Source organism: Dryobates pubescens, chromosome 11 (assembly GCF_014839835.1).
Source record: "Dryobates pubescens isolate bDryPub1 chromosome 11, bDryPub1.pri, whole genome shotgun sequence".
In the NCBI taxonomy this organism is placed as follows: domain Eukaryota; kingdom Metazoa; phylum Chordata; class Aves; order Piciformes; family Picidae; genus Dryobates; species Dryobates pubescens.
The window spans coordinates 28531838-28557137 of NC_071622.1; the positions used below are offsets into that span (position 1 = coordinate 28531838).

The 25300-nt window shown below is 45.1% G+C and overlaps 1 protein-coding gene across 2 annotated transcripts in view; it reads right to left on the reverse strand.

Moving 5' to 3' along the window:
* The window catches only part of CACHD1 (cache domain containing 1), a 125998-nt gene that overhangs the window by 78195 nt on the left and 22503 nt on the right, over window positions 1-25300 (reverse strand). For both annotated transcript variants that reach the window (XM_054165355.1, XM_054165354.1), the window contains exon 2: window positions 5896-5958. In XM_054165355.1, coding sequence (XP_054021330.1) covers window positions 5896-5958 — 63 coding nt within the window. The remainder of the gene's footprint in view (window positions 1-5895; window positions 5959-25300) is intronic.

The following is a 25300-nucleotide window of genomic DNA, read 5'->3' on the forward strand; positions in this document are numbered from 1 at the left end:
TCTATTTTTTATACCTTTTTGGTTTTGTTGGCACCTGGCTTGCAGCCAAAGCATTTCAGTTTGCAGACAGGTTGGACGGTAACACCTGTTTCTATTACAGCAGCACCCATGGGTAATGCACTTCAATTGTCACCATCTCCAGTGACAACCTTTCATCACAACATCAGTGAGCTTCCCTAGTTTTCCCAGAGACATTTGCCTCATTTGCATTGTTCCCCTGAGCTTCCTCTTATTTTTTTTTCTCTCTTTTTAAATCTTCGTTCCCCCTCAAAGCTCCACAGCTCTGAAGTCTTCCCTTCTCAGCGAGCACCGAGGGAAAGCACAGCTCCAAGGTTAGGTTTTATTTCTGGATGCATCTTGAAAGCCAAAAGTATTTTTAATGTTTTCAAGCCTGCAGATGAAATATGTATCAATGAGGCTGACAGACACTGATGCCATAAGACACTCACAACCAGGGATTTAACACTGACAGGCTCCTCCAAAAGCATTTCTCGCACATTGAAGAGTTTAGTTTGTATTTTCACTTTGAAAGAAAGAACTTGGAACACAAGTACCTCAACTCCAGCGTCCACCAAGCACTTATCCTTACTGTGCATCCACAGATTTCTACTTTTAACTTTTTATTTAGTTCCTATTTTTAACATATTTATTCCACAAAAGTGATCCAAAGACTGGAGCCCCTCTGCTGTGAGGCTGGACCAAGAGAGTTGGGGTTGTCCAGCATGGAGAAAAGAAGGCTCCAGGGAGACCTTCTGGTGGCCTTTCAGTGCTTAAAGTGGCTGATCAAAAAGCTGGGGCCTGAGCAGGACCTGCTGTAACAGGACAAGAGTTGATGGTTTGAACTGAAAAATGGAGATTCAGACTGGAGAGAATGAAGAAATTATTCACTGTGAGGGTGGCAAATCACTGGCCCAGGTTGCCCAGAGAGGTGAGAGATGCCCCAATCCTGGAATCATTGCAGGTCAGGTTGTTTGGGGCTCCGAGCAACCTACTTTGGTTGCAGATGTCCCTGCTGACTACAAAGGGGTTGGATCTTCCATCCTAAGGCATTCTATGATACCAACCTGCTTGGCTTTTGAAAAAAACCCCACTGCTTCAGTGGGGGAGGGCACAGAGGGCAGCAGGGACATGGCTTGAGAAAGGATAGAATAGAATAGAATAGAATAGACCAGATGAGGTTGGAAGAGACCTTTGAGATTGAGTCCAAACTATCATCCCACACTGTCTAATCAACTAAACCATGGCACCAAGCACTCCATCAAATCTCTTCCTAAACACTTCCAGGGATGGCGACTCCACCACCTCCCTGGGCAGCCCATTCCAATGGCCAATAACGTTTTCTATGAAAAACTTCTTCCTAACATCCAGCCTAAATCTCCCCTGGCACAGCTTGAGACTGTGTCCTCTTAAAATGGAATCATAAATGATCACAGAATCACCACCAGATTCTTCCTCTGCCTCTGCTTCAGCAGATTCAAATCATTCCTCCTCATCTGGGTGACACTGAAAATACACTCCTGAGCATTCAGCCAGGGTGCAGAAAGCTACTTTCCAGTGCACATTTCTTCAAAGAGACCAGCACTTACTTGAGGTTTTCCACTTGGCCAGTAACCTTGGCAATCCTTCCCGAGACTTAACTCCAAGGAACATGTCAAACGTGGCACATGCCAGAAACTACAGAGAAAGAGCCACAATGCCTGAGAAATCATTCTGGAGACGTTCACCAGAATATGCATTGCCCTTTGTCATGAGGCTACAATTAACTGAGAGAAAATTCCCCCATCTTGAGAGCCTATCGCTTTTCATATCCAGGGAGATGCCACACTCCACAGCAAAATCCAGAATCAAAGAATCATTTTGGTTAGATCTTGAAGATCATCAAGTGCAACCATTAACCCAGCACTGCCAGGTCACCACTAAACCACATCTCTAAGCATCACATCTCTATGGCTTTGAAATCCCTCCAGCAATGGGGACTCCACCACTGCCCTGAGCAGCTTGCTCTTGGCCTTGACAACCCTACTGGGAAAGAAACTGTTCCTCCTGTCCAACCTAAACCTCCACCAGCATTACTTGAGGCTATTTTCTCTTGATCTATCACTTGTTCTTGGAAGAACAGACCAACCCCTACCTGGCTCCAACTTCCTTTAAGGGATTTGCAGAGAGCCAGAAGGTTTCCATTCAGCCTCCTTTACCTCCAGGCTGAATAATTCCAGTTCTCTCAGCTGACTCTCACAAGACTTTTGCTCTAGAACCTTCACAAGCTTGATTTCCCTTCTTTGGACAACTTTATTGCCTGCCTTTCTTTCCTGTCAGAAGAGTTCAAAAGCTTTTTACCCAGTCCAAAACCAACCAAACAAAATCCAACCTAACACAAAGCACACCAAAATACCAAGCAGTTCTTACCTCCCTGTACCTCACTAGCCAAGAGGAGAGCGACTATGTCAAGTGCAGAACTTTCTATTATAGCTTCTACAGAACCTGAGCAGGCAGAGCAGCACCTGGGGCTGACACATCAGGACCTTGTTTCTACTAAGAATACTCAAAAATGCTCAAGAGAACCACATTTAGTTTCTCTCAGGTTGCTGTGGTGTTTTTGCAGCAGTCTGGCGCTGGGTCAGTGTCACTGTCAAAGCTGCCAGCCATGGGCACTGACTGTGACACGGCGAGGCAGTGGGACAGAAGCCAAAAGCATCCTTCCTCCCACGATGGGGGAGACACTTCCTTCTGGCTTGGTGACAGAGAGCACTAATGTGTTCATCTGTCTCACAGGTACTGATGCTGTAAAGCCAAAGAGGCTTTGGATGGCCCATGCCTTTCATCAGCACAAACAGTTCTGCAGCAAGCCTGTCCTTCCAGGCTGAGACACAGCTTGACTTTAGGAAAGAATCATAGAACTATTTCAGTTAGAAGAAACCTCTAAGATGCATAGATTCACAGAACGGTTTGGGTTGTAAGGGACCTTAAAGATCATCTAGTTCCAACCCCCCTGCCATAGGCAGGGACACCTTCCAATAGACCAGGCTGCTTAAAGCCCAATCCAACCTGGTCTTGAAAACCTCCAGGGAGGGGGAATTCACAGCCTCCCTGGGTAACCTCTTCCAGTGTCTCACCACTCTCACTGTAAAGAATTTCTTCCTAATCTCCACTCTAAATCTCCCCTCATGAAGCTTCCATCCATTCCCTTTGGTCCTATCACAGAAAGCCCTTGTAAAAAGTCCCTTCTCAGCTTTCTTGTAGGCCCCTTCAGGTACTCAAAGGTAAACAGACCATTTCTAGGAGGTTGGAGTGAGGTGGGGGTTGGTTTCTTCTCCTTAATACCAGGTGATAGCACAATAGCAAATGGCCTGAAACTGTGCAAAGGGAGGTTGAGGTTGGATATTACAAAAAATTTCTTTCCTGCAAGAGTGATCAGGCATTGGAACAGGCTGCCCAGGGAGGTGGTGCAGTCATCATCCCTGGAGGTGTTCAAGAAACCTGTGGACATGGCACTCTGGGATGTGGTTTAATGACCACAGTGCTGTTAGGCTGATGGTTGGGCTCAATGATCTTGAAGGTCTTTTCCATCCAAAACAATTCTTTGATTCTATGTCACTGTTCTCTCCTCCTGGGAGTCCAGTTTCATGTTCTCTACACCACAGAAACCAGATGTCTGGCAGGATGCTGAACACATGCTGGCTTCCTTGAAAACAGCTCATCTAGATTTTCCCCTAACAAAACTCACCATCTTCCACTTCAATCATATCACCAGTTCACACCACTACATTTTCATACTGTGAGTTCTCTGATATGGAAGTCACTTACAGGAGGAAAGCAATCCAAGTTATTTTTGGCAATCACCATCCAATTTTTAATAACCTATTCAAAGCCAAAGAGGTTTTATCTGTTACATGCAACAGGAATTCTCTAACTGTAGACCTCAGAAGTGTAAGCAGTTTAACATCCAAAGGTAAACCACTCCTTGTGTGGCATGAGGAAAGCCAAACCTATTAAACAGTTAGGCCTCAAGGCCAACAGCTGTAGTTTTTCACTTTCTCAACAAACTGAAAGTCATTATTTACAGTTTGGGATTAAAAATAAAATAAACTAAAGCCCAGCCCCCTACAAAAATTCAGTGATCAGAAAAGAAAAATCCCAGTTGATATAAACCCCTACTTAATTGCCTTTCAGTATCAGTTACTAAGAAAATGTTAATGAATGACAAAACCAGGAATGAGCAACTGGGGATTTAATTTGCTTACGTCTGTTTGCCTTTGCTTGAGCTCATCCCATTCTATCTACTACTCTTACTCATAAACCTCCAGTTCTATTGCTTGTGATTCATTAAGGCTACCAGACTGGGTTATTAATGAAACAGAAGTGCTCAATTATTCTTCTATGCACTTCACTGTTGAGCTTTTAACCACAGTAATTATGCTTCACCGGGGCCTCGTTTTTCTCCTCTGACAGCTCTGAATTCATCACAGTACCTCCAGTGTTTGGACAGTTATTTATATCTGCGTAGGGTGAAGAGGTGCATCTGTGGCTGGGGAACAAGCAGCAGCTTTTCCTAAGTGGAGAATCCATAGTTGAGACTTCAAAGAAGTTTTAATCCAGTTTCTTGGTTTCCCAAAAAACACTTTTGGCTTTCATAAGCCATCTGATACGGATAATCTAGCCCACATGGCCCTTCCGCGGTGTGCAGACCACCCAGGAATACTCAAGAGAAACATTACCCTAGCCAGCAAACCCTTCTGTTACAGTGCTGGGACCAGCCACCTACTGCCACTAAATGCATGATGCCTTTCCAAGCAGCAGATTCCCTCTATGGGATCATAATTTGGGAATCCTATTACAGAATCACAGAATCTCTGCATGGTGAGGGTTGGAAGGGACCTCTGGAGATCAACCAGTCCAACCCCTCTGCTAAAGCAGGGGCACCCACAGCAGCTTTACCAGGATCACAATGGTCAACAGGTTTTGGAAGCTCCTCAGAGGAGGAGACTCCACAACCTCTCTGGGCAGCCTGCTCCAAGGCTCCAGCACCCTCACAACAAAGAAGTTTCTCCTCCTATTCAGATGGAACCTCCTGGGTTCCAGTTTGTGCCCATTGCCCCTTGTCCTGTCACTGGGCACCACTGAGAAGAGTCTGGCCCCATCCTCTTGCCCTTCACAGGTTCTTTAGCTCTTGCTGACCATTGACCAGATTCCCTCTCAGGCTGCTCTTCTCCAGGTTCACCAGCCCCAAGTCTCTCAGCCTCTCCTCCTCACAGAGCTGCTCCAGGCCCCTAAGCATCTGTACTCTCTACAGCAGTTCCTTTTCTCCTTTGAACTGGAGGCTCAGAACGGGGCCCAGTACTCCAGATGTGGCCTTTCTAGGGCAGAGTAGAGGTGGGGAAGAATCTCCCTTGAGCTTCTGCCTACACTTTTCTTCATGAACCCCAGGAGACCATTGGCCTTCTTGGCCACAAGAGCACATTGCTAGCTCACAGGGAATTTGTTGTCTGCCAGCACTCCCAGATCCTTCTCCACAAAGCTGCTTTCCAGCAGGTCACCCCTCATGTGTACTGACATAGGGGTTATTCCTCCCCAGATGCAATGGAGGGCTTTAAAGGACCCTCCCAACCTACAGCTGCCTATGATTTCCAGGATGAAAAGCAACCAATTAATGCAAGGTACATGAAAGCCCCAGCTCTGCCTCTGCTCTTTTGTTTCCAAAGGGAGGACACACACAAAGCAGATGAGAAGCTTTTCCATGACAATGCAGAATTCTCGAACACATCATCAGCCCATAGACCCCCATCTCTATTTCATTTCTATGTCATTTATTCACTGGACACTAGAAAGTGGCCACAGCAATTCCTGCCCTAACAGTAATGCTGCTGGTGGGCAGTGGGAAGGGGCTTCTGGACTCACCTGCTGAACTTCGCTTTCTCCATTCGATATCTTCTCTGTGTACACAAAGGAGTTGAATATCCTCTGCAAGAAAAATCAGAAAGGATGTGTAAGAGAGGGCTTGTCCTGAATGTCACATTAAAGCAGCTCCAAAGGGCACAGGGGTGAGGAAACCAGCATCAGAAAAGGACCATTTCACCTGGGGAGTCTCTAATGCCAGGCTAGCCCAAGGGGAACTCTGCCTCCATAAAAATAGAAGTGTTTGTGGATCTGTGTGAAGAAGATGGGTCTGGTTTTGAAGGTAAAGACACAGAAGGTTTATTTATAAAACTAATTTCATTTACCAAACTGACATAAGATGATAAAAAAAGAGTGTTAACATACTAGAAAGCCACTGCAGTGCAAGCCACTACTGTTCTCCAGTGCTAAACATTTAACCCAACATGACCATTTTTAAAAGTCGTTTCTGCTTGCACCTACCACACGAGAGGTTGTGAGCAGAATGCAGACATTTGTGGTATCTGGGAAAGAGAAAAATGAGACCCATCCTTAACAGAACCAGATTGAGCTCACTGGCGGCAAGAAAAGAAGGATGTATCAGAAGGCAGAAGTGAGAGCTGTGTCTTCCCCTGGGAAAGCTTGCCATCTGTTCCCAAAGGGACATGAGTGACAGCCACACTGCCAGCAGTGTTCACTTACAGTGGTTAGGTAGAGGGAAAAACACTCAGCACCTTGTTAATATTCTGCTTCCAGACTGAAAAACAAGATTGGAAGGATCTGAGTTGCACTGACAGCATTCCTGAGAAGTTTGCCTGATACACCTACATTTCTCCTTCTGGATTTCTCATTTCCAAAGGCAGCCTTCCCCTTAGTTACAGTGGGTCCATCCCCATTGGAAGACCTGCAAATGTCCCTAACATACTCCTTTGCTACCCATTTTAAAACAGCAATATATGATGGCTACATAACCCAGTAGAGGTTTGAGAGAACAGTATCACAGAATCATTAAACTGGGAAAACAGCTCTAAGATCATCAAGTCCAACCATTAACCCCACACTACCATGACCACTAAAGCATGTCCTGAAGGGCTATGTCTACACATCATGCAAAACAAGAATAGAATCATAGAATTGTTTTGGTTGGAATAGACCTCTACGATCATCAAGCCCAAGCATCAACCTAAGACCACTACAGCCATTAAACCATGTCCCAAAGTGCCATGCCCACACATTTCTTCAACACCTCCAGGGATGGTGATTCCACCATGTCCCTGGGCAACCTATTCCATACAGTGTTGTGTATTCATTATCAATTAATGTAACAGTAATAATTTGAGCTTATTTAAGTCATTATACACTTGAAAACAGAAAAACATGCCCATTACTCATGAAGGATGTCTTAACTTTCTCCTGTCCTCCTACTCAAGTGCATGCCAATCCCTGCCACATTTATTGCAGCTTCTACACATGATGTAGAGAAGTGATCTACTGGGAAGTACATTTTACAATCTCAAATGTACCACAAATCAGTGATATAAGCAGCAAGAACATAAATGGTAAGCTCCTTCCTAAAAAATATAAATAAGTCAAAGGGATTTTTCTTTACCAGCCTCAAGAGGAACTGGGATTTCACTGACACTGTGGATTCCATGTCTCTTGGTGTTATTTTAAGCCCACAATACATCTGTAGGCATGGACACATCTGGTGAAGGACAGTGATTCATGAAGATCCTGCTGAGTTCATCCCTTGACCTGACAGGTTTGAAATTACTAAGACTCATAAAATCACAGAATCACAAAACGGTTTGGGTAGGAAGGGGCTGGTAAAGGTCATCTAGTCCAACCCCCTGCAGTCACAGCCAGGAAATCTGCAACTAGAGCAGGGATGCCCCAGGGATGGGGCACCTACCACCTCTCTGGAAAACCTGAGCCAGGGACTCACCACCCTCGGTGTAAAAAATTAGTTCCCTCTCTCAACTTTGAATGTCCTTCTTGTCCTGTCACAACAGGCTGTGCTCAGAAGCCTGCCCTCAGCTTTCTTACAGGTCCCCTTTAAGTACTGAAAGGCCACAGTAAGGTCCCCTTGCAGCCTTCTCTTCTCCAGGCTGAACAATCCCAACTCTCCCAGCCTGTCAGCACAGCAGAGGGCTTCCAGCTTCTGGATCAGTTTTGTGGCCTACTCTGGCCCTGCCCCAACAGGTTCATGCCTCTCCTGTGCTAAGAGCTCCACAGCTAGAGCAAGACAGTAAGTCCATCAGCTCTCCACATTATTAACAACTACAGTTCCTAATGAAGTCTACATTTCACCCAAATCCAGTGCAATCACTGATCCACGACTCCATAAGATCTGGTGATGCTGGTTTAGCTGATTTCCCCCTAGTAAGGCTAGATGCAGCTAGGGCCGGCAAAACCTGCCTGGAAAACCCTTTGGTATTCTCCACTCATCACTTTCCCTTATTCTCTGCCTCCTGAGGACTTGAGGAATTCCAAAAATTTGCACTCCTAATTCTAAAGAAGCATTTGGAAGGGCAGCAATAAATCTCAGTTTTCAAGTCTCAGAGAGCCAAGGAAGGGGGGGCTGGTGGAGAGAAGAAAAAGGCATCAGCTCTTAAAAGCTGCCTGTACATTGACACTTCCTCTTCTTCCAGAGCTTTGTTTAAAGTTCAGCTTGGGCACTTTAACTACAAACATGTTGGCTTCTTCCTTTTTTTTTCCCTCCCCTTCATGAGATGAAAAGATAATTTAAACATCAGAAGGAAGCACATTAAAGCACGTCATTTTGATGCAAAATGTTTTAAATGACTCAAATTTTTCTCTCCACGCAGCATTTAGTCTGCAGACATCAAAAGGAGCAAGGAGGAAATAGACTGTCAGCTACCCAGAATGGAGCTCTCTGTCCTCACACAAAGCTGACCTCTTCTTCCACCTCTTTAGCACGCAGCCCTGGTTATGAACTTCCAAAATAAAGCCAGAGACCATTACACGTGGTTATGTAAGAGTCACGGTGCCAGCAGGAATTTATTTGGCCACTGGGCTGGGGTTTTAACCTCTTTCTGCTTGATTTAGAATCTACCCAACGTTATGGTATCTTCTGCTGTGAGTAAAAACTCTGTGTATGGCAGAGAGGGGGGAGCAGAAGCCTGTTAGTCAAACTGCCAGCAGAGTGAAAACTCAGTAAGTACTGAGAAACCACCCAGGAAAATGGGAGCTGCAGCACACCGAGGCTACACACAAACTGCTCAGGCCCTGCTTGGGTCAATTACTCCTGAACTGGAGTTGGTCAGCTCAAAGAAAAAGAGGTTGAGAGGAGACCTTCTGGTTCTCTACAACGAAATCCCAGGTTGGTCTCTTCCCCCTAGTAACAAGTGATAGGACAAGAGGAAACAGCCTCAAGTTGCCCCAGGGGAGGTTTAGGTCAGACATTAGAAGACACTTCTTCCCTGAAAGGGTTCTCACCACTCGAACAGCGTCTCCAGGGACCTGGTTAAATCCCCATCATCCCCGGAGAAGTCTAAAATATGCAGAGATATGGTGCTGAGGGACATACACTTTAGCACCAACCTTGGTAGAGTTAGACTTGATGATCGTAAAGGTCTTTTCCAACCAAAACAATTCTATGATTCTTCTCAGGATATCTGCTCCCTCTTCAAGAACTCCTACACAGAATTTCACCTAAAGCCAGAATCATCTCCCTGTTCTACTTAAGCTAATCTCACTAGCTGAAAAAGTGATCTGCCTTTAAGTAGAAAAACAGAGTGAAGGAGCAATCACCAAATGAAGCTAAGGGCACTTCACAGACCCAAATGCCAGCTCCACAAACTGACCAAACCAGTCTAAACACTTAAGAGACCTTTGCCCATTGGAGTTTACACACTATTAACATCTGTACCTTATTGTTCCCCCCCCTCATTGTTCAACTGAATCTGCTGAGCAGATGGCAGCAGTCAACAGGAACCACCACCCACGTGTTTAATGAGATGCTCACCCTGCATTATTTGCCTCTAACCCACCACCACTTGCTCTTGAAACACATAGAGGTTGCAACCACCACACTTTCAGCTTTCAGCTTTTCTTCCTCTAAGCTGATGCTCCACCAGACAGAGCTATCAGCATCCCCTGCACTGCTCCTAACACCTTGGCAAGCTCTACACCAGCATTTTATCTTATTTTTCTCCATTTGCCCCTCTCTTTTTGCTGTCATTAGCTACTTCAAATTTATTATGATCTCTAGTAGATATTCATGCTCTTGCTGAACATTGGTCAGCTATGTTGACCAGGTCCAGAAGAGGCCACAAATATGATCAGAAGGTTGGAGCACAAAGACAGGCTAAGAGAGTTGGATCAGAAGGTTGGAGCACAAAGACAGGCTAAGAGAGTTGGGGTTCAGCTTTGCAGTTGTGCTACAAGCCTGCAGGTGCCACAATGTCTGCAGTGCTTTTACTACTCCAATAGTTTGGTTTCATCAAGCACATTTCTTTAGTCTTTTGACTTAAAACATTAATGGAAACAAAAGCAACTTTTTTTTTTTTTCTTCACAGAACCAGAGAACTGTTTCAGTTGGAAAAAAGCTGAGCTCAACACCACCATGGCCACTAAACCATGTCCCAAAGTGCCCTGTCCACACATTTCTTGAACACCTCCAGGCATGGTGACTCCACCACCTCCCTGTGCAGCCTTTTCCAATGCTTGACCACTCTTCCAATGAAGAATTTTTTCCTAATATCCAATCTAAAAAAAATCTGAATTCAGTGTCAAACTGGAACACAGGAAGTTCCACCCGAACAGAAGGAGAAACTTTGCTGTGAAGATGCCAGAGCCCTGAAGCAAGCTGCCCAGAGAGGTTGTGGAGTCTCCTCCTCTGGAGAGATTCCAGACCCTGTTGGCCATTGTGATGCTGGGCAAGCTGCTGTGAGTGCCTCTGCTTTAGCAGGGGGGTTGGACTGGATGATCTCCAGATCTCCCAACTCCAACCATTCTACAATTCTATGGAGACCTGGCTTAGCAATCAGCATTCTGTTACAGTTGCTCTATGCTGCCACAGCTCACCCTACACACAAGCAAATTTTGCTTCACCCACTTCAGCTGTTTCCAGCACAAAGAACTGGTTTGCAGACATAACATTCTGAAGCAAACAGCATGGAAAATTACATCAAATCTTAGGAGTTTTGAAGCTTCTGGATTTTCCATGCTTTGGTCCAAAAGCAAACATTAGAATTGCCATTAGTCCCAGATTTAGCCAGGTCTGAACTATGAATTCAGGGAAGGGTAATTCTCTTTTCAAATTACTCAAAGCTTGGAGCACTTGTCTGACTGGCTGTGTCTAGCTCTTGCTGCTTTATACTCACATTTAAGCTCCGTGGGGCATGCAGGGGCTGAGCACAAAGCCTTGTGCCATCCCCGGGGCCCCCAGGCCCCCAGCAACACCCGAGTCCTGCGGCACAATGCTCACCACATCACACCACTCATGATCTTGATCCTCCCCTTCCCTTGGTGAACACAGCACTCACATTTAGCTGCACAGATAGAAGAGAAAATCATGGTACCTGCAGGAACCAGAGCAGGATTTCTGGTGTTCTGTGACAGCTCTGAGACACGCAGGCTTCATGAGAGCTGAATATAGTGTACCTATGAGACTGCAGAATCACAGAATGGTTTGGGTTGGAAGAGACCTTAAAGATCACATAGTTTCAGCCCCCCAGCCATAGGCAGGGACACCTCTTTCTACAGCAACTTGCTCAAGGCCCCATCCAACCTGGCTTGGAACACTGCCAGACTTGGAGCTTCCCCAGTATCTCTCAGCTACCTCTTCCAGTACCTCACAACGCTCACAGGGAAGAATTTCTTCCTAATGTGTCATCTAAATCCAGCTTCTTCCAGTCTAAAGCCATTACCCCTCACCATAACACTCCATGCCTTTGTAAAAAGTCCCTCCCCAGCCCCCTTCAAATACAGGAGGGCTGCTAAAAGGTCTCCCTGGAGCCTTCTCCAGACTGAACAATCCCAAGTCTCTCAGCCCAGCTTCACAGTAGAGGGCTTCCAGCCCTTGGATAATTTTTGTCACCTCCTCTGGCCCCACTTCAACAAGTCCATGTCTCTGCCATGCTAAGGATTCCAGAGCTGGTCCCAGCACTGCAGGTGAGGTCTCAGCAGAGGGGCAGAATCCCCTCCCTCCACCTGCTGCCCAAGCTGCTGGAGATCAGCCCAGGAAGAGCTAGTTGGCTTTTCGGGTGCAAGTGCACATGACAACAGCCTGGATGGAGTCCTCAGAAAACTGGAGCTGATTTTACAAACACACATTTCCAACACATTAGAGCCTCTTGGTTTCCTTAGGTCTTTAATTATCCGTCTGGGTCAAAGCACTTGCAACTTCCTGGAAAATAATCTTCTCCAGTACCTAGAGATATCCTTTAATGACTTTAAATGCCACCAAGAGCTTCTTGGTGCCACCAGCTGGCCTCACTTCTAGCTTTGAACAGCAGGACAAATATTTGACAAGCGAGATAAGTTGGGAAGTGATTAGAGGACTCAAGGGCAGGGGTCCTTAAAACTGGGATGGGGAAGATTTGGGCCACCACCAGCTAATGCCTCCCACAGGTGGGGTCTGACAGTGATGAATGGGCTCAGCACCCAAACCTGCATCTCCGGATGGGATGGAGTCAGGTTTTCATCAAGCCAGAGATAAGGGAGCAGCTCCAGTTCAGCTTTGTGATGCGCCAAAACAAGGCTAAGGTGACTTCTAGTCATAATTTGAAGCTGAAGGCAACTCAAGTTTTCAAACTGGTACAAGACTCTAAACCAAGCTTAGCATAAATTATAAAATATTAACTGGCTTGTTCCCTCAGTTCCTTGAGATTAAAATAAACTCAGCAGCAATGCACTGTGGTGAGAAAAAACTTCAAAAGCCCCCAGACTAACTGTCAGCACTGCATCAAAATAAACAAAAAAAGCCACCACTCCCAAATCCCCAAGGTCTCCAACCAAATACAAGCACCAACTGCTCTGCAGGGCATTCAACCATTTGCACATCACTTTATTTGCCAAACAAGATCCAAATCCATCTCCCCACCAACAGAAATAACATCTTCAAATACTGGAAAACAAAGAGAATCAGGAAAAACAAACAAACAAACAAACAAAACCACAAGAGAGAATCCCAGAAAACCAGAGAGAGAGAGAGGGAAAATCAGGAAAAACATACAGTCTGGGGGGAAAAATGGAAGAATCTGGAAAAAAAAAACCCAACACAAAGAGACTCAGGAAAACCAGAGCCAGGATTAGCCAAATATCCACTCAGCTGTAAATACATCGATGCTGGTTTGCCATCCACACTGGAAGACATGAAAACAACAAAGCAAAACCCCAACTTTCAGCAGATTTAGGCTGCAGACTGATGGTACTGTCAAATTTGGGTACTCCAGGATGAAAATAAAACAGTAATATTAATAAAAGTACACCAAGAAAAGCAGTAGCAAAGGGCACATGTATTAGCTCAGCAGGGCTGCAACACGGTTTAAAACTTCGAGCAGCTACTAACCAGGGCCCTGTTTCTTATTTTAAAGGTTAACGTTTTAAGAAGTGGTGAGCAAACAAATATTCAACAAATCCTTTCTCTGCTGAAACTCACTGAGTGAGATTGTTTGGAGGGAAACCTGTGGCTCCTGTCTGGGGTTTATTTTTGCAGTGTCTGAAGCCATATCACATTCTGTTTTGTTACCATTTTCTAAACCCGAGAAACATTAAATAGTGGCTTCCCAGGAGAGCAGGGACATGCTTTGTGTTTCTCCTCTAAGAAATTTTACAATATACAGAGAAGAAGCTAAAGTAAACTGGTGGGAAACACAGTGAAAAGCAAAACCACTCAGATGAGAGACTGGTATAAAGACCCTGCACAGGCCAGGGACAGACGCAATAGCTACAGGTCTAAAAGGAATTGGAATCAGAGAATGTTTCCATTGCAAAAGACCTCCAAGAGCATTGAGTCCAACCATCAACCTAAGACCACCAAGGCAGTTAAACCATGTTCCAAAGTGCCACATCCACATGTTTCTTGAAGACCTCCAGAGATTGTGATTCTACCACCTCCTTGGCCATCTTCTTCCAATGCCAAACCACACTTTCAGGAAAGAAATTGCTCCTAATCTCCAACCAAAACCTCTCCTGGCACAATTTCAGGCCATTTCCTCTCATCCTATCACCTGATACTAGAGAGAAGCGACCAATCCCCATCTCACTCCAAACTCCTTTCAGGGTGCTGTAGAGAGCAATGAGGTCTCCCCTCAGCCTCCTTTTCTCCAGGCTGAACAACCCCAGTTCTCTCAGCTGCTCCTCATCAGACCTGTTCTCCAGACATAGAATACATAGAATAAACCAGGTTGGAAGAGACCTTCAAGATCATCGCGTCCAACCCATCAACCAATCCAACACCACCTAAACAACTAACCCATGGCACCAAGCACCCCATCAAGTCTCCTCCTGAAAACCTCCAGTGATGGCGACTCCACCACCTCCCCAGGCAGCCCATTCCAATGTGCAATCACTCTTTCTGTATAGAACTTTTTCCTAACATCCAGCCTGAACCTCCCCTGGCGCAGCCTGAGACCCTTCACCAGCTTTGTTGCCCTTCTCTGGACCCACACCAGCAATGCCTTTCTCCTTCTGTTGGTTTCAGAAAAGGGCAAGTTTTCCAGAAGGATGTAACTAATTTAGGTATTTGTCTGCTATGGTATTTTCAAACACAGAGATATCTTTATCAGAGATGTAGACAGAGACATGTAACACAGAGCTCACAAGCTGGGCTCAGGTGGGAGCTTTCAAAGAGCAGGCACCAGGAGCAGCACCTTCAGCTCAAAAATGAGGAAATGCAAAGACCTTATTGCTCTCTACAGTTCCCTGAAAGAGGCTGAAGTGAGGTGGGGGTTGCTCTCTTTTCCCTAGTATCAGGTGACAGCACAAGAGAAAATGGCCTGAAATTCTGCAACAGGAGGTTTAGGCTGGAGAGTAGGAACATTTTCTTTGCGGCAAGAGTGGTCAGGCATTGGAACAGGCTGCCCAGGGAGGTGGTGGAATCACCATCCCTGGAGGTGTTCATGAAATGTGTGAACATGGAACTTTGGAACACGGTTTAACTGTCCTGGTGGTCTTAGGTTGATGGTTGGACTTGATGATCTTAGAGGTCTCTTCTTCAAAACAATTGCATAATTCTATGATCACTGTGACTGCTGCTCTGGCCCAGTCCATCTCCTACCACCAAGATTTTGCTCAGAGAAGCTCTGCGCATCACCAATGAGCATAATTGGTCTGTGATCTGTTACCTTTATTGCTGGAGTGTTGTTAAACCACCTTATCATTTACATGAATCCTCTGGCAACATCATTTAAATGACTTTCCCCACTTTACATATAAAATTTACACAGGATTACTTGGAATGAAGAGGAATTGGTGGTGGGGGAAATACTAATTGTGAGAAAAAGTTCTTCTATAAGCAAAGTGAACAAAGAACCTCCTGGCACTCATGATGTAAGTGTATGTCTTTGCAGATGTCTATCTCCACGTGCTCATGCACACACCTTCATAGAAGCATAATTCCTCAATATTTGAGGTTTTAAGCAGGAAAACATAATTTCTCTTCCCAGTTTTTATCTTAATGAAGATTGCTTACCAATTCACTATTTAAAAATCAAGGTACTATTCTTTTCTGCCACATGCCATGCTGGCCCATTGCAGCTCCGCTTCCCAGTCTGTGGCCAGCACTTCAGCAAAATGTTTTGTACAATACAGAGGACAAGAGAAGAACTGGAATTGAGGTTGGGTCTCACTTTTTATGGTAGGAAGTTATCACAGTCTGTATTTATTTTCTACTACCATAAGCCTGTGGGAGGTAAAAAACTTTGGGATTGTTTCAAGAGCCTCTTCAGCAGTAGTCCCCAATGACACAAGAAGATACCACTTTATGCCTGTTACTGTGGGCATAAACTTGAACACATGAAGTTCCAACTAAACATGAGAAGGAACTTTACCTTGAGTGTGGCAGAGCACTGGAGCAGGCTGCCCAGAGAGGTGGTGGAGTCTGTCTCTGGAGACTCTCAAGGCCTGCCTGGATATGCTCCTGTGCGATCTACTTTAGGTGATCCTGCTCTGGCAGGGGGGTTGGACCTGATGATCTCCAGAGGTCCCTTTGAACCCCTAGCATTCTGTGATGCAGAAGGGGAGATGATAACCAGGAATGACACTGCTTGAAAAATGTGTTTCCCTGGAAAATTTCAGGCATTTGGGAGGAGAGCAAACTATGGAAAACTGAGAAACTGCCAAAAATGCAATCAAGAACCAACAGATTTTTTGTCTTCTTTTTCTTTTTTTTTTTTTCCCCTCCAGGGGACCAGAAAAGAGGGAAGAAAAAAAAGAGTGAAAGGGGAAAATACTCTAAGAAAATGAGTTCCACATGTTAAAACGCTTATTCCTTCAGCCAGTGTAACTCGACTAAGGTTATACTCACGACAACATCTACTGCAGTATTTCAGAACAAGGGAAGGTCTGCTGCCCAGCCTTCAAATATAAAGCAGATGGTCTTCTCAACAGGATTGGATTTGCCCTCCCTACACTCACTCACTCCTCATTCCAGCTTCTAGGATGTGAAACTTAAAATATTTATATGTTGTGGGTTTTTGTTCAGGTTGAAAATGTTTTGATTACTGGGTATTGTTCAACTGGCTGCATTTTGTTGAGAACATAAGTTTAAGCATTTATCAGGAGCAAAATTGTCCTGAAATTTCATCCCACTGGGAGAAGCCTAGGTTTCGTTTTCCTGGTGTGTTTTCAAGCTCATGTCAAAATGACTAAAGATGGGGAAACATTTAAGCAGCAGACCAATACAGAGATGCATTTCTATAGCCAAAAGAGCTTGGTATTTTAATTACTGGGTCTGTTCAATTTGGTCATGAATTCAATATACAGCAAGTATGCAGAAGAAACATAGAATTATAATGGTTTGGGTTGGCAGGGACCATCATCTAATTCAAATCCCCTGCCATGGGAAGGGACTCCTTCCACTAGAGCAGCTTGCTCAAGGCCCCATCCAGTCTGGCTTTGAACACCACCAGGCTTGGAGTCTCCACAACTTCTCTGGACAACCTGTTCCAGTGCCTCGCCACCCTCACAGAGAAGAACTTACTCTTGGTGCCTAATCTAAATCCATCTTCTTTCAGTTTGAAGCCATTATCCCTCATCCTGTCACTCCATACCTTTGTAAGAAGTCCCTCTACAGCTCTCCTGTAGCCCCCTTCAGATACTGGAAGGCTTCAAATACTGGGAAACTATAAGGTCTCCTGGGAGCCTTCTCTTTCTCCAGGCTGAACAACCTCAACTCTCTCAGCCTGTTCTTACAGCAGAGGTGCTCCAGCCCTTGGATCATATTCACTGCCTCCTCTAGCTCCACTCCCACAGGTCCATGTCTCTCCTGTGCTGACAACTCCAGAGCTGGACCCACCACTACCGGTGAGGTCTCAGCAGAGCAGAGGGGCAAGAATCACCTCCCTCAACCTGCTGGCCACACTTTTTTGTGTTTGCAACACGGTTCCATCAAATAACATTCCAGCCAGGACTGAGTGATTTTACAGCAAAGTCAAAAAAGTCCAAACCCCAAAGGGACACACAGACACACACTGAGAGCACATGAGTTTCCTGATCTGTTTAGCACAAGCAAGGCAGAAGCTGATGGGCTTTGTTTGGAGAAATGCTGCAGCACAGGAACACTAAAGCTGGTGTGAGGTGTTGAAGAGATCTACTTGAATCAGAAAAAAAACACCCAAGCCCAGCAAGCTTAAACACAGGAATTTATACTTCATAAATCACAACACCAAACTTCTGTGTGTAAAACGAATGGGCTGATGCTAACGTAACTGCAGAGCTGTTTGCTTTAAAGGTCCAAGAGTATCATTTTTCAGGATCTCTCAGCAGGAACCATCAACATCCAGACAATAAATAGCCTGATAACAGCCTTCCCCTGCAACTGCAGCTTCTTAACCACAACTGTCCAATATTGACCCACTCTGAAAGACACAAAAAACTTCAAACTTTAACACAGAGCTGTCAGTTTTCAGCTGCATCCACGCAAGGCACTGACCCTTTTTTCAAGGGGAAAAAAATAGATCACAGAATAGTTTGAGTTGGAAGGGACCTTGAAGATCATCCAGTTCCAACTCTCCTTTCATGGACAGGGACACCTTCCATTACAGCAGGTTACTCGAGGCCTTATCCAACCTGGTCTTGAACACCTCCAGGGAGGAGGCATCCACAACCTCCCTGGGCAACCTTTCCCAGTGTCTCAGCACCCTCACTGTAGAGATTTCTTCCTAATATCCATTCTAAATCTCCCCTCATCTGGCTTCAGTCCATTTCCTCTTGTCTTATCACAACAAACCCTTGTAAAAAGTCCCTCCCCTTCTTGTAGGCCCCCTTCAGGTACTGGAAGGCTGCTCTAAAGTCTCCCAGGAGACTTCTCCAGGCTGAACAGCGCAATTTGAAAGAGATTGTTCCTCCCAGTATGAGTCAGTGTCTGAAACAAAAGATCATGAGAGTCCTCTGATATTATTTGTATTAATGAACATCTCATACTTCTAACCCCTCTACCACAGGCACCTATGGACACTTTCCACTAGACAGGACTGCTCAAAGCCTTATGGAATGTGGAGCTGAACACCTTCAGGGACAGGGCATCCACAACCTCTCTGGACAGCCTGTTCCAGTGCCTCATTACCCTCACAAGGAAGAATTTTTATTCTACTTACATGTTAACAAAAAGAGAATTACCCATCAACCAACCGGTGAGCCAGGACTGGTGGAAAATGACGGAGAGCAGCTTGGCCAGCTCATCTGCCAGCTCTCTCAGCACCCTGGGATGGATCCCATCTGGTCCCATGGACTTGTGAGTATCCAAGGGGCTCAGCAAGTCCCCAGCCACTTCCTCATAGATTTCAGGGAGATTATACTGCTCCCTGACCCCATCTACCAGTTCAGGAGGCCAGTTATCCTGAAGTCCTCCTGCCTTACTGTTGAAAATGGAGGCAAATAAGGTATTTAGTACTTCAGCCTTCTCCTCATCTTTAGTTACAGTATTCCCCTCCAGGTCCAATAAAGAGTGGAGGCTCTTCTTGCTCCTCTTTTTAGCATTAATATATTTATAAGAATGCTTTTTATTGTCTTTCACAGCTGTGGCCAGTTTCAGTTCTAACTGGGCTTTTGCCTCTCTAATTTTTCTCCTACATGATCTAACAACATCCTTAAACATATCACGAGTTGCTTCCCCCCCTTTCCAAAGGCAATACACCCTCTTCTTTTCCCATAATTCCTTCAGGAGCTGCTTGCCCATCCAGGCTGGTTGCCTTCCCTGCAGCTCATCCTTCAGCACATGGGCACAGCCTGTTCCTGTGCCTTCAAGAGCTCCTGCTTGAAGTAGGTCCAACCACCCTGGACCCCTTTGTTCTTAAAGGCTGCCACCCAGGGTACTCTCCGAATCAGCTGCTTAAATAAGCTGAGGTCTGCCCTCCAGAAGTCCAAAGTAAGGGTTCTGTTATTGCTCCTCCTTATGTCCCTGCATATTGAAAACTCCACTATCTCATGGTCACTGCACCCTAGACAGCCTCCTACCACCACGTCTCCCACCAGCCCTTCTCTATTTGAGAAGAGCTGGTCAAGCAGGGCCTGACCCCTGGTAGGCTCACTTAGCAGCTGCATCAAGAAGCTGTCCTGCATGCACTCAAACTTCTGGACTGCCTTCTCTCTGCTGAGTTAAGTTCCCAGCAGGTCTGGCAGGTTAAAGTCACACACAAGGACAAGGTCTGATGATCTTGAGACAGCCTCCAGTTGCTTATAGAATATTTCATCTGCCTCTTCATCCTGGCTGGGTGGTCTATAACAGACTCCAACCAGGATGTCAGTTTTGTTAGCCCTCTGATTTTAACCCACAGGCACTCAATCCTTTCATCCTCTACTTCAAGTTCTGTGGCATCAAGAGATTCCCTAATATATAGGGCCACCCCTCCTCCTCTTCTCCCTCACTTGCCTTGCCTAAAGAGCTTGTAACCACCCAGTGCAGTACTCCAATTGTGTGAATCATCCCACCATGTTTCTGTAATGGCAACTCCATCATAGTTTTCCTGGTGAACCAAGACTTCCAGTTCCTCTTGTTTGTTACCCATACTGTGTGAGCTGGTGTATATGCACTTCATCTGGGCTGCTGATTTCTCATCTAACTCTAGTTTATGTGTCTCTCTCTCCACTCTAGAGAGACTAGTTTCATCACCCACCCCCTTCAAACCTAGTTTAAAGCCCTCCCAATGAGCCCTGCCAACTCTAGTGCTAGAGCCCTCTTGCCCTTTCTAGATAGATTCACACCATCTAGGTCCAGCAGGTCAGGTGCAGCAAAAGTTGCCCCTTGATCAAAGAACCCAAAATTCCACTGCTGGCACCATCCCCTGAGCCATTTGTTGATGGCATGGGTTCTCCTCTTCCTTTCAGTGTACACCCCTGCCACTGAGGGAACTGAGCAGAACACCACTTGAGCTCCTGCCCCATCAATCAGTTGTCTGAGGGCCTTGAATTCATTTTTTATTGTCCTGATGCCCTCCTTATCAATCTCATCACTGCCAGCTTGCATTACCAACAATGGGTAATAGTCAGAGGGCTGGATTAGCTTTGGTAGTCTCCTGGTGGTGTCCCTTACCCAGGCCCCAGGTAGGCAGCAGACTTCTCTGGGGGTGGGTCAGGACGACATATAGGTCACTCTGTTCCCCTCAACAATTACCCTCCTCTTTTTCTTTATGGTGCTAGTCATAATGGTTGGTGGGAACTGATTTGCTTTAGGCATCCCCTCAGATGGTTCCTCTTCTGTCTTCCCATCTACATTGCCCTCAACCTGCAGGGCCTCACACTTATTTTACCATGACAATGGGGGAGGCAAAGAGGGCCAGGATAGATTCCCCATGCTTCTCCTAACAGGGACCTGTACCCATTTCCCCCTGTTTCTGGGGTCACATCCCTCAACTGGGGGGGTTCTATAAAGCCTGCTCCCACATACCTAAGTCCCTTTTGCATTCCCTTACAGTCCTGAGTCTTAATACTTCTTCATTTAGCTCAGCCACCGGATTGAGAAGATAATTCACTTGGTCACACCTCACACAGGTGTTGTCTCCTTCACCCTCCATTCCAAGTGCCAGGCTCCAGCACTCTCTGTAGCTAGCAGCCTGGACACCTTTGTGCTTGTGCACGGGCTCTGAGTACCTACCATTTTTCTAGTAGCCTTTGGCCGAGTCACACCTCCATGAAACAAAACCTCAGTGGGAGCTGGCTGATTAATCGTTCTCCCTTGTGTTTAACTTTTTATCTTGGGACACAGAAGGAGGTTGAGCAACCCACTGCAAACAAATGTAATCTTCTGGAAAGAGCAGAGCCATTAGATGCTACCACTTCATAAAAAAAAAAAAACAAAACTAAAGATTGAGACTAAGGGGAGGCTCATGAATTGAATTCCTACAGCACTTCAAAGCAATTTGTGCATGAATGCAAGCATTTATTCTTCTAATTAAAAATGAACAAAAAGCAAGGAAAATAGCAAGACATCATTTACATGAAAGAGGGGGGAGTAAAACAAAAGCCAAAACAAAACCCAACAACCAAAACTCCAACAAAACCTCCAGTGTTAATCAACAGCAGAGTAGATTCCAAGTCAGAAAAGGGAGAAAAAGCTCCAGATTTAATGAGGGAAGGCACTGAAGAAGAGCAAAACTCTCCTGCTGCCAAGCCATCCCAGGAGAATTTCCACATCCAGCCTTCAGGAGCAAAACATTATCAGATGCTTGTAAAGAGGAGTCCTTTATCTTGCACCCTCATTGTTTTACAAATTGAAGAGGCTGCAAGCCAAGGGTGGGGCTGCGAGGTCCTTGACTGTGGGTCCCAGGAGATGGGGCAGTTCCACCAAAGCAGCTGGCTGAGATGGACAGGGCTCAGGCCAGAGTGACCTGCTGTAGATCAAAGTCCCTAAGTCCACCCATTAACTTACTCTACCAGTCCTGTGCTAAACCATGTCCCTCAGCACCACATCTCTGCCTCTTTGAAACAGCTCCAGGGAAGGGGATTCAACCTCCGTGGGGAGCCTGGTCCCGTATTTAAGAAGCCTTTCAGTGAAGAAGTTTCTTCTCACATCTAACCTAAACCTTCACTGGGGCAACTTGAGGCAATTTCCTCTTGTCTTGTCGCTTCTCCCTCAGAGAAGAGACCAACCACCACCCAATTCCAACCTTCTTTCAGGGAGTTTTAGAGAGCCAGAAGGTTTCCCCTTAGCTTCTTTTTCTCCAGGCTCAACAAAACCAATTCCCTCAGCTGCTCCTCACCAAACCTGTTCTCTAGACCCTTCACCAGCTTCATTGCTTTTCACTGGACACCTTCAGCACTTCAATGTATTTCTTGTGGTGAGGGCCCCAAAACTGAACCCATAACTTAAGGTGTGGCCACACCAGCGCTGAGTACATGGGGACAATCACTTCCCTATTCATGCTGATCACACTATTGTTGATCCAGGCCACCTGAGAACACTGCTGACTCAGATTCAGGCTGCCAAATCCGTGGTTTCACTTCGTTTTTCTAAAGAATGTGGCCCTAGGGCAGCCTGGTCTAGCCAGAGGTCTCAAGGCAGTGGGGTTGGACAAGATGATTTTCAAGGGTCACTCCCAGTCCAATGCTACCTGTGAATCTGTGACATCCTAATGACAAAGGAGAGAGACAGCTTGCTGGCCATCACAGACATCCCACACAGCACTTACGACCCTTTTACCAAGAGATAAACACTGGACAGTTCAAGTTCACAATAGCAGCCTCACACGGGGGCTATTCAGCTAAACACAATTATTGCAGTTGAACAGAGCCCATGATTTGACATCTAAGTACAGATTTGTGTAGACACCATATTGGTCTCCAAGACTCCCTGACGAATGTCATTATTCAGGGAGTCATCATTTAATCAGGGCTTCAAAACAATCTCAGCTCTGCTTATTCCTCTTGCCACAACAGCAACTTCAGCATACATTGTATTTTGACACAAGAATAAGGAGTATAATAAAAGACTTATGAAAAAATCAGAACACAAAACCATTTCTAATCTGCTGCTCTAATTATCTGAATGTTGCCAAACCATTATTTATCATTTTCACTAAATTACCATGAAAACAATAGTGACATTCACTCTTTTTGAATGAACACCCTAAGTAGTTATTTCCCTAGGGAAAAAAAACCACCACTATTTCAGCCTCCTAAAAATTAGATTGGCTGAAAACATTAGAGAGATATTTCATAGATTCATAGAATGGTTCAGGTTTGAAGGGACCTTGAAGATCATCCAGTTCCAACCCCCTGCCATGCATGGGCAGGGACACCTTTCACTAGACCAGGTTGCTCAATACCTCATCCAACCTGGCCTTGAACACCTCCAGGATGGAGGGCATCCAGAATCTCCCTGAGCAACCTGTTCCAGTGCCTCACCACCCTCATGCGGAAGAATTCCCTCCTCGTGTCTTACCTAAATAGAGCTTCTCACACTTAGAAGCCATTACCCCTGGTAAGATATATGTTAATTTCTATATGGTTGGAAATAGTTCCAAGTTTTTAAGGGACCATATCAAGGTGCAATCTTGTCATATGAACATCACCCATGCCTCCAGCTCTGCTTGGAAAAACAGCCAGTTTCTAAACAGAATGACCTTTCAACATGGCCAATGCTACTGCTGGAAAACAGAGGAATACGTGCAAGACAAATCACAATGCTGCAAAAGCAAAGCAAAAAGGGAAAAAGAAAACAGCTTTCAGGATGCTGAGAAACAGCCTAGATTTCTTCTAAAGATAGATTTTTTTGCTTCTGTTTTGAATTGGTTTTAACCCTGCTGAAACCTCACGAGCCCAGCGGAGATGACAGCAAAGCAGACTGGACTGAGAACTGCACCATCCTGAGGACAGAATGAAAACCTCAAATCGACTGCCAGCAGATTTATGTTTTGCAATCTAAAGCACAAAAAGTAATTGCTACAAACCTACAAGCACAGTCCTGGGAAGCTGCACATCCACACACTCTTATAATTTATGGTCAGCATAGCACAACCCATGAGGGCAGGAAGAACAGAGCAGACAACAGAGTTTGGGAGCAAGTTTCCACTCTTAAAAAGGAATTTAAACTGGAGGGAATGAGCCTTTCAGAAAAGGGGGGAAAAGATACAGCCCAGGAAATGTATAACGGGAAGTATGAATTCAGGTTATGGTTGATGTCATTGCCAATTGGGTTGTACCTATTGAAGAGATCAAAAAACCCAAACTCAGACACATGCACACACACTGTTAAAATTAAAACAATGACAGAAGCAATTAGTATTTTTCATGCCTTCTGCAAATATTATTACAAGCTGCTCTTCCACAAACCATTCACAAACTACAAAGTGTGCTGCTCCTGGTAAATGAACACAATTAAAACAATTTCTGTGTTAAACCGGAAAAGAATCATTTGACTTTGTTATTTCATTTTTTTTAATCTAAAGTCATGTTTAACTGTGTCTAAATAAAAGATTTCCAAATCTCTGGAGAAAAGGCAGCTGAAAATAAACCTCTGCTGTGATTTCCTTCAGAAGATGCTACTGAGATGAACTCTCTTATTTAAGAAGCACTCATGCTGATCCCGTGTACAGTGCTATCTTCATTAAAAAGAATCAAGAATCCCTAGGCAGACATTTGCACTCGAAATTATCAAATCTCAGTGTTTCGTGGTACTGCAAGGTTTCCTACCACTCATCCATATTTCATTTTTTGAGGATGTTTCCATGCACATCAAATATTTATCAGTCAAAGGGGTTTTCAAATTAGAATGTTTAGTATCAGCTTCTTTCTTAAAAGTAAATCAGTAAATCACCCCAGCTTTCATTTATGAAATCCTATCAAGTTCACAAATAGGTGTCAATGGAAAACCTGTACTTACTGCTCGCTGCTGCATTACCACAAATAGTATTTTACCAAAACCTGCCATTTTTTGTAAGCATTATATAATAATTCTGCTCTTCATGAATACATGACATGTGAAGCACTGAACGGACTGCCCAGGGCAGTGGTGAAGACCCCATCCCTGGAGGGGCTTCAAAGCCATGTAGATGTGGTGCTGAGGGACAAGGTTTAGTGGTGACCGAGCAGTACTGGATTAATGGTTGGACTTGATGATCCCACAGGTCTTTTCCAACCAAAAAAATCCTATGATGAACCGTGCTAAATGGGAATCAAATTCTCATTCTGGTGGAAGAACAGCTTCCAAATTCAAGCTGCACATGAAGAAAGGCCACAAGCTTGCCAAGCCTTATTCAGCACACAAGCCCACCAGCACTGACTGGCAAACTTGACACTGAATTAA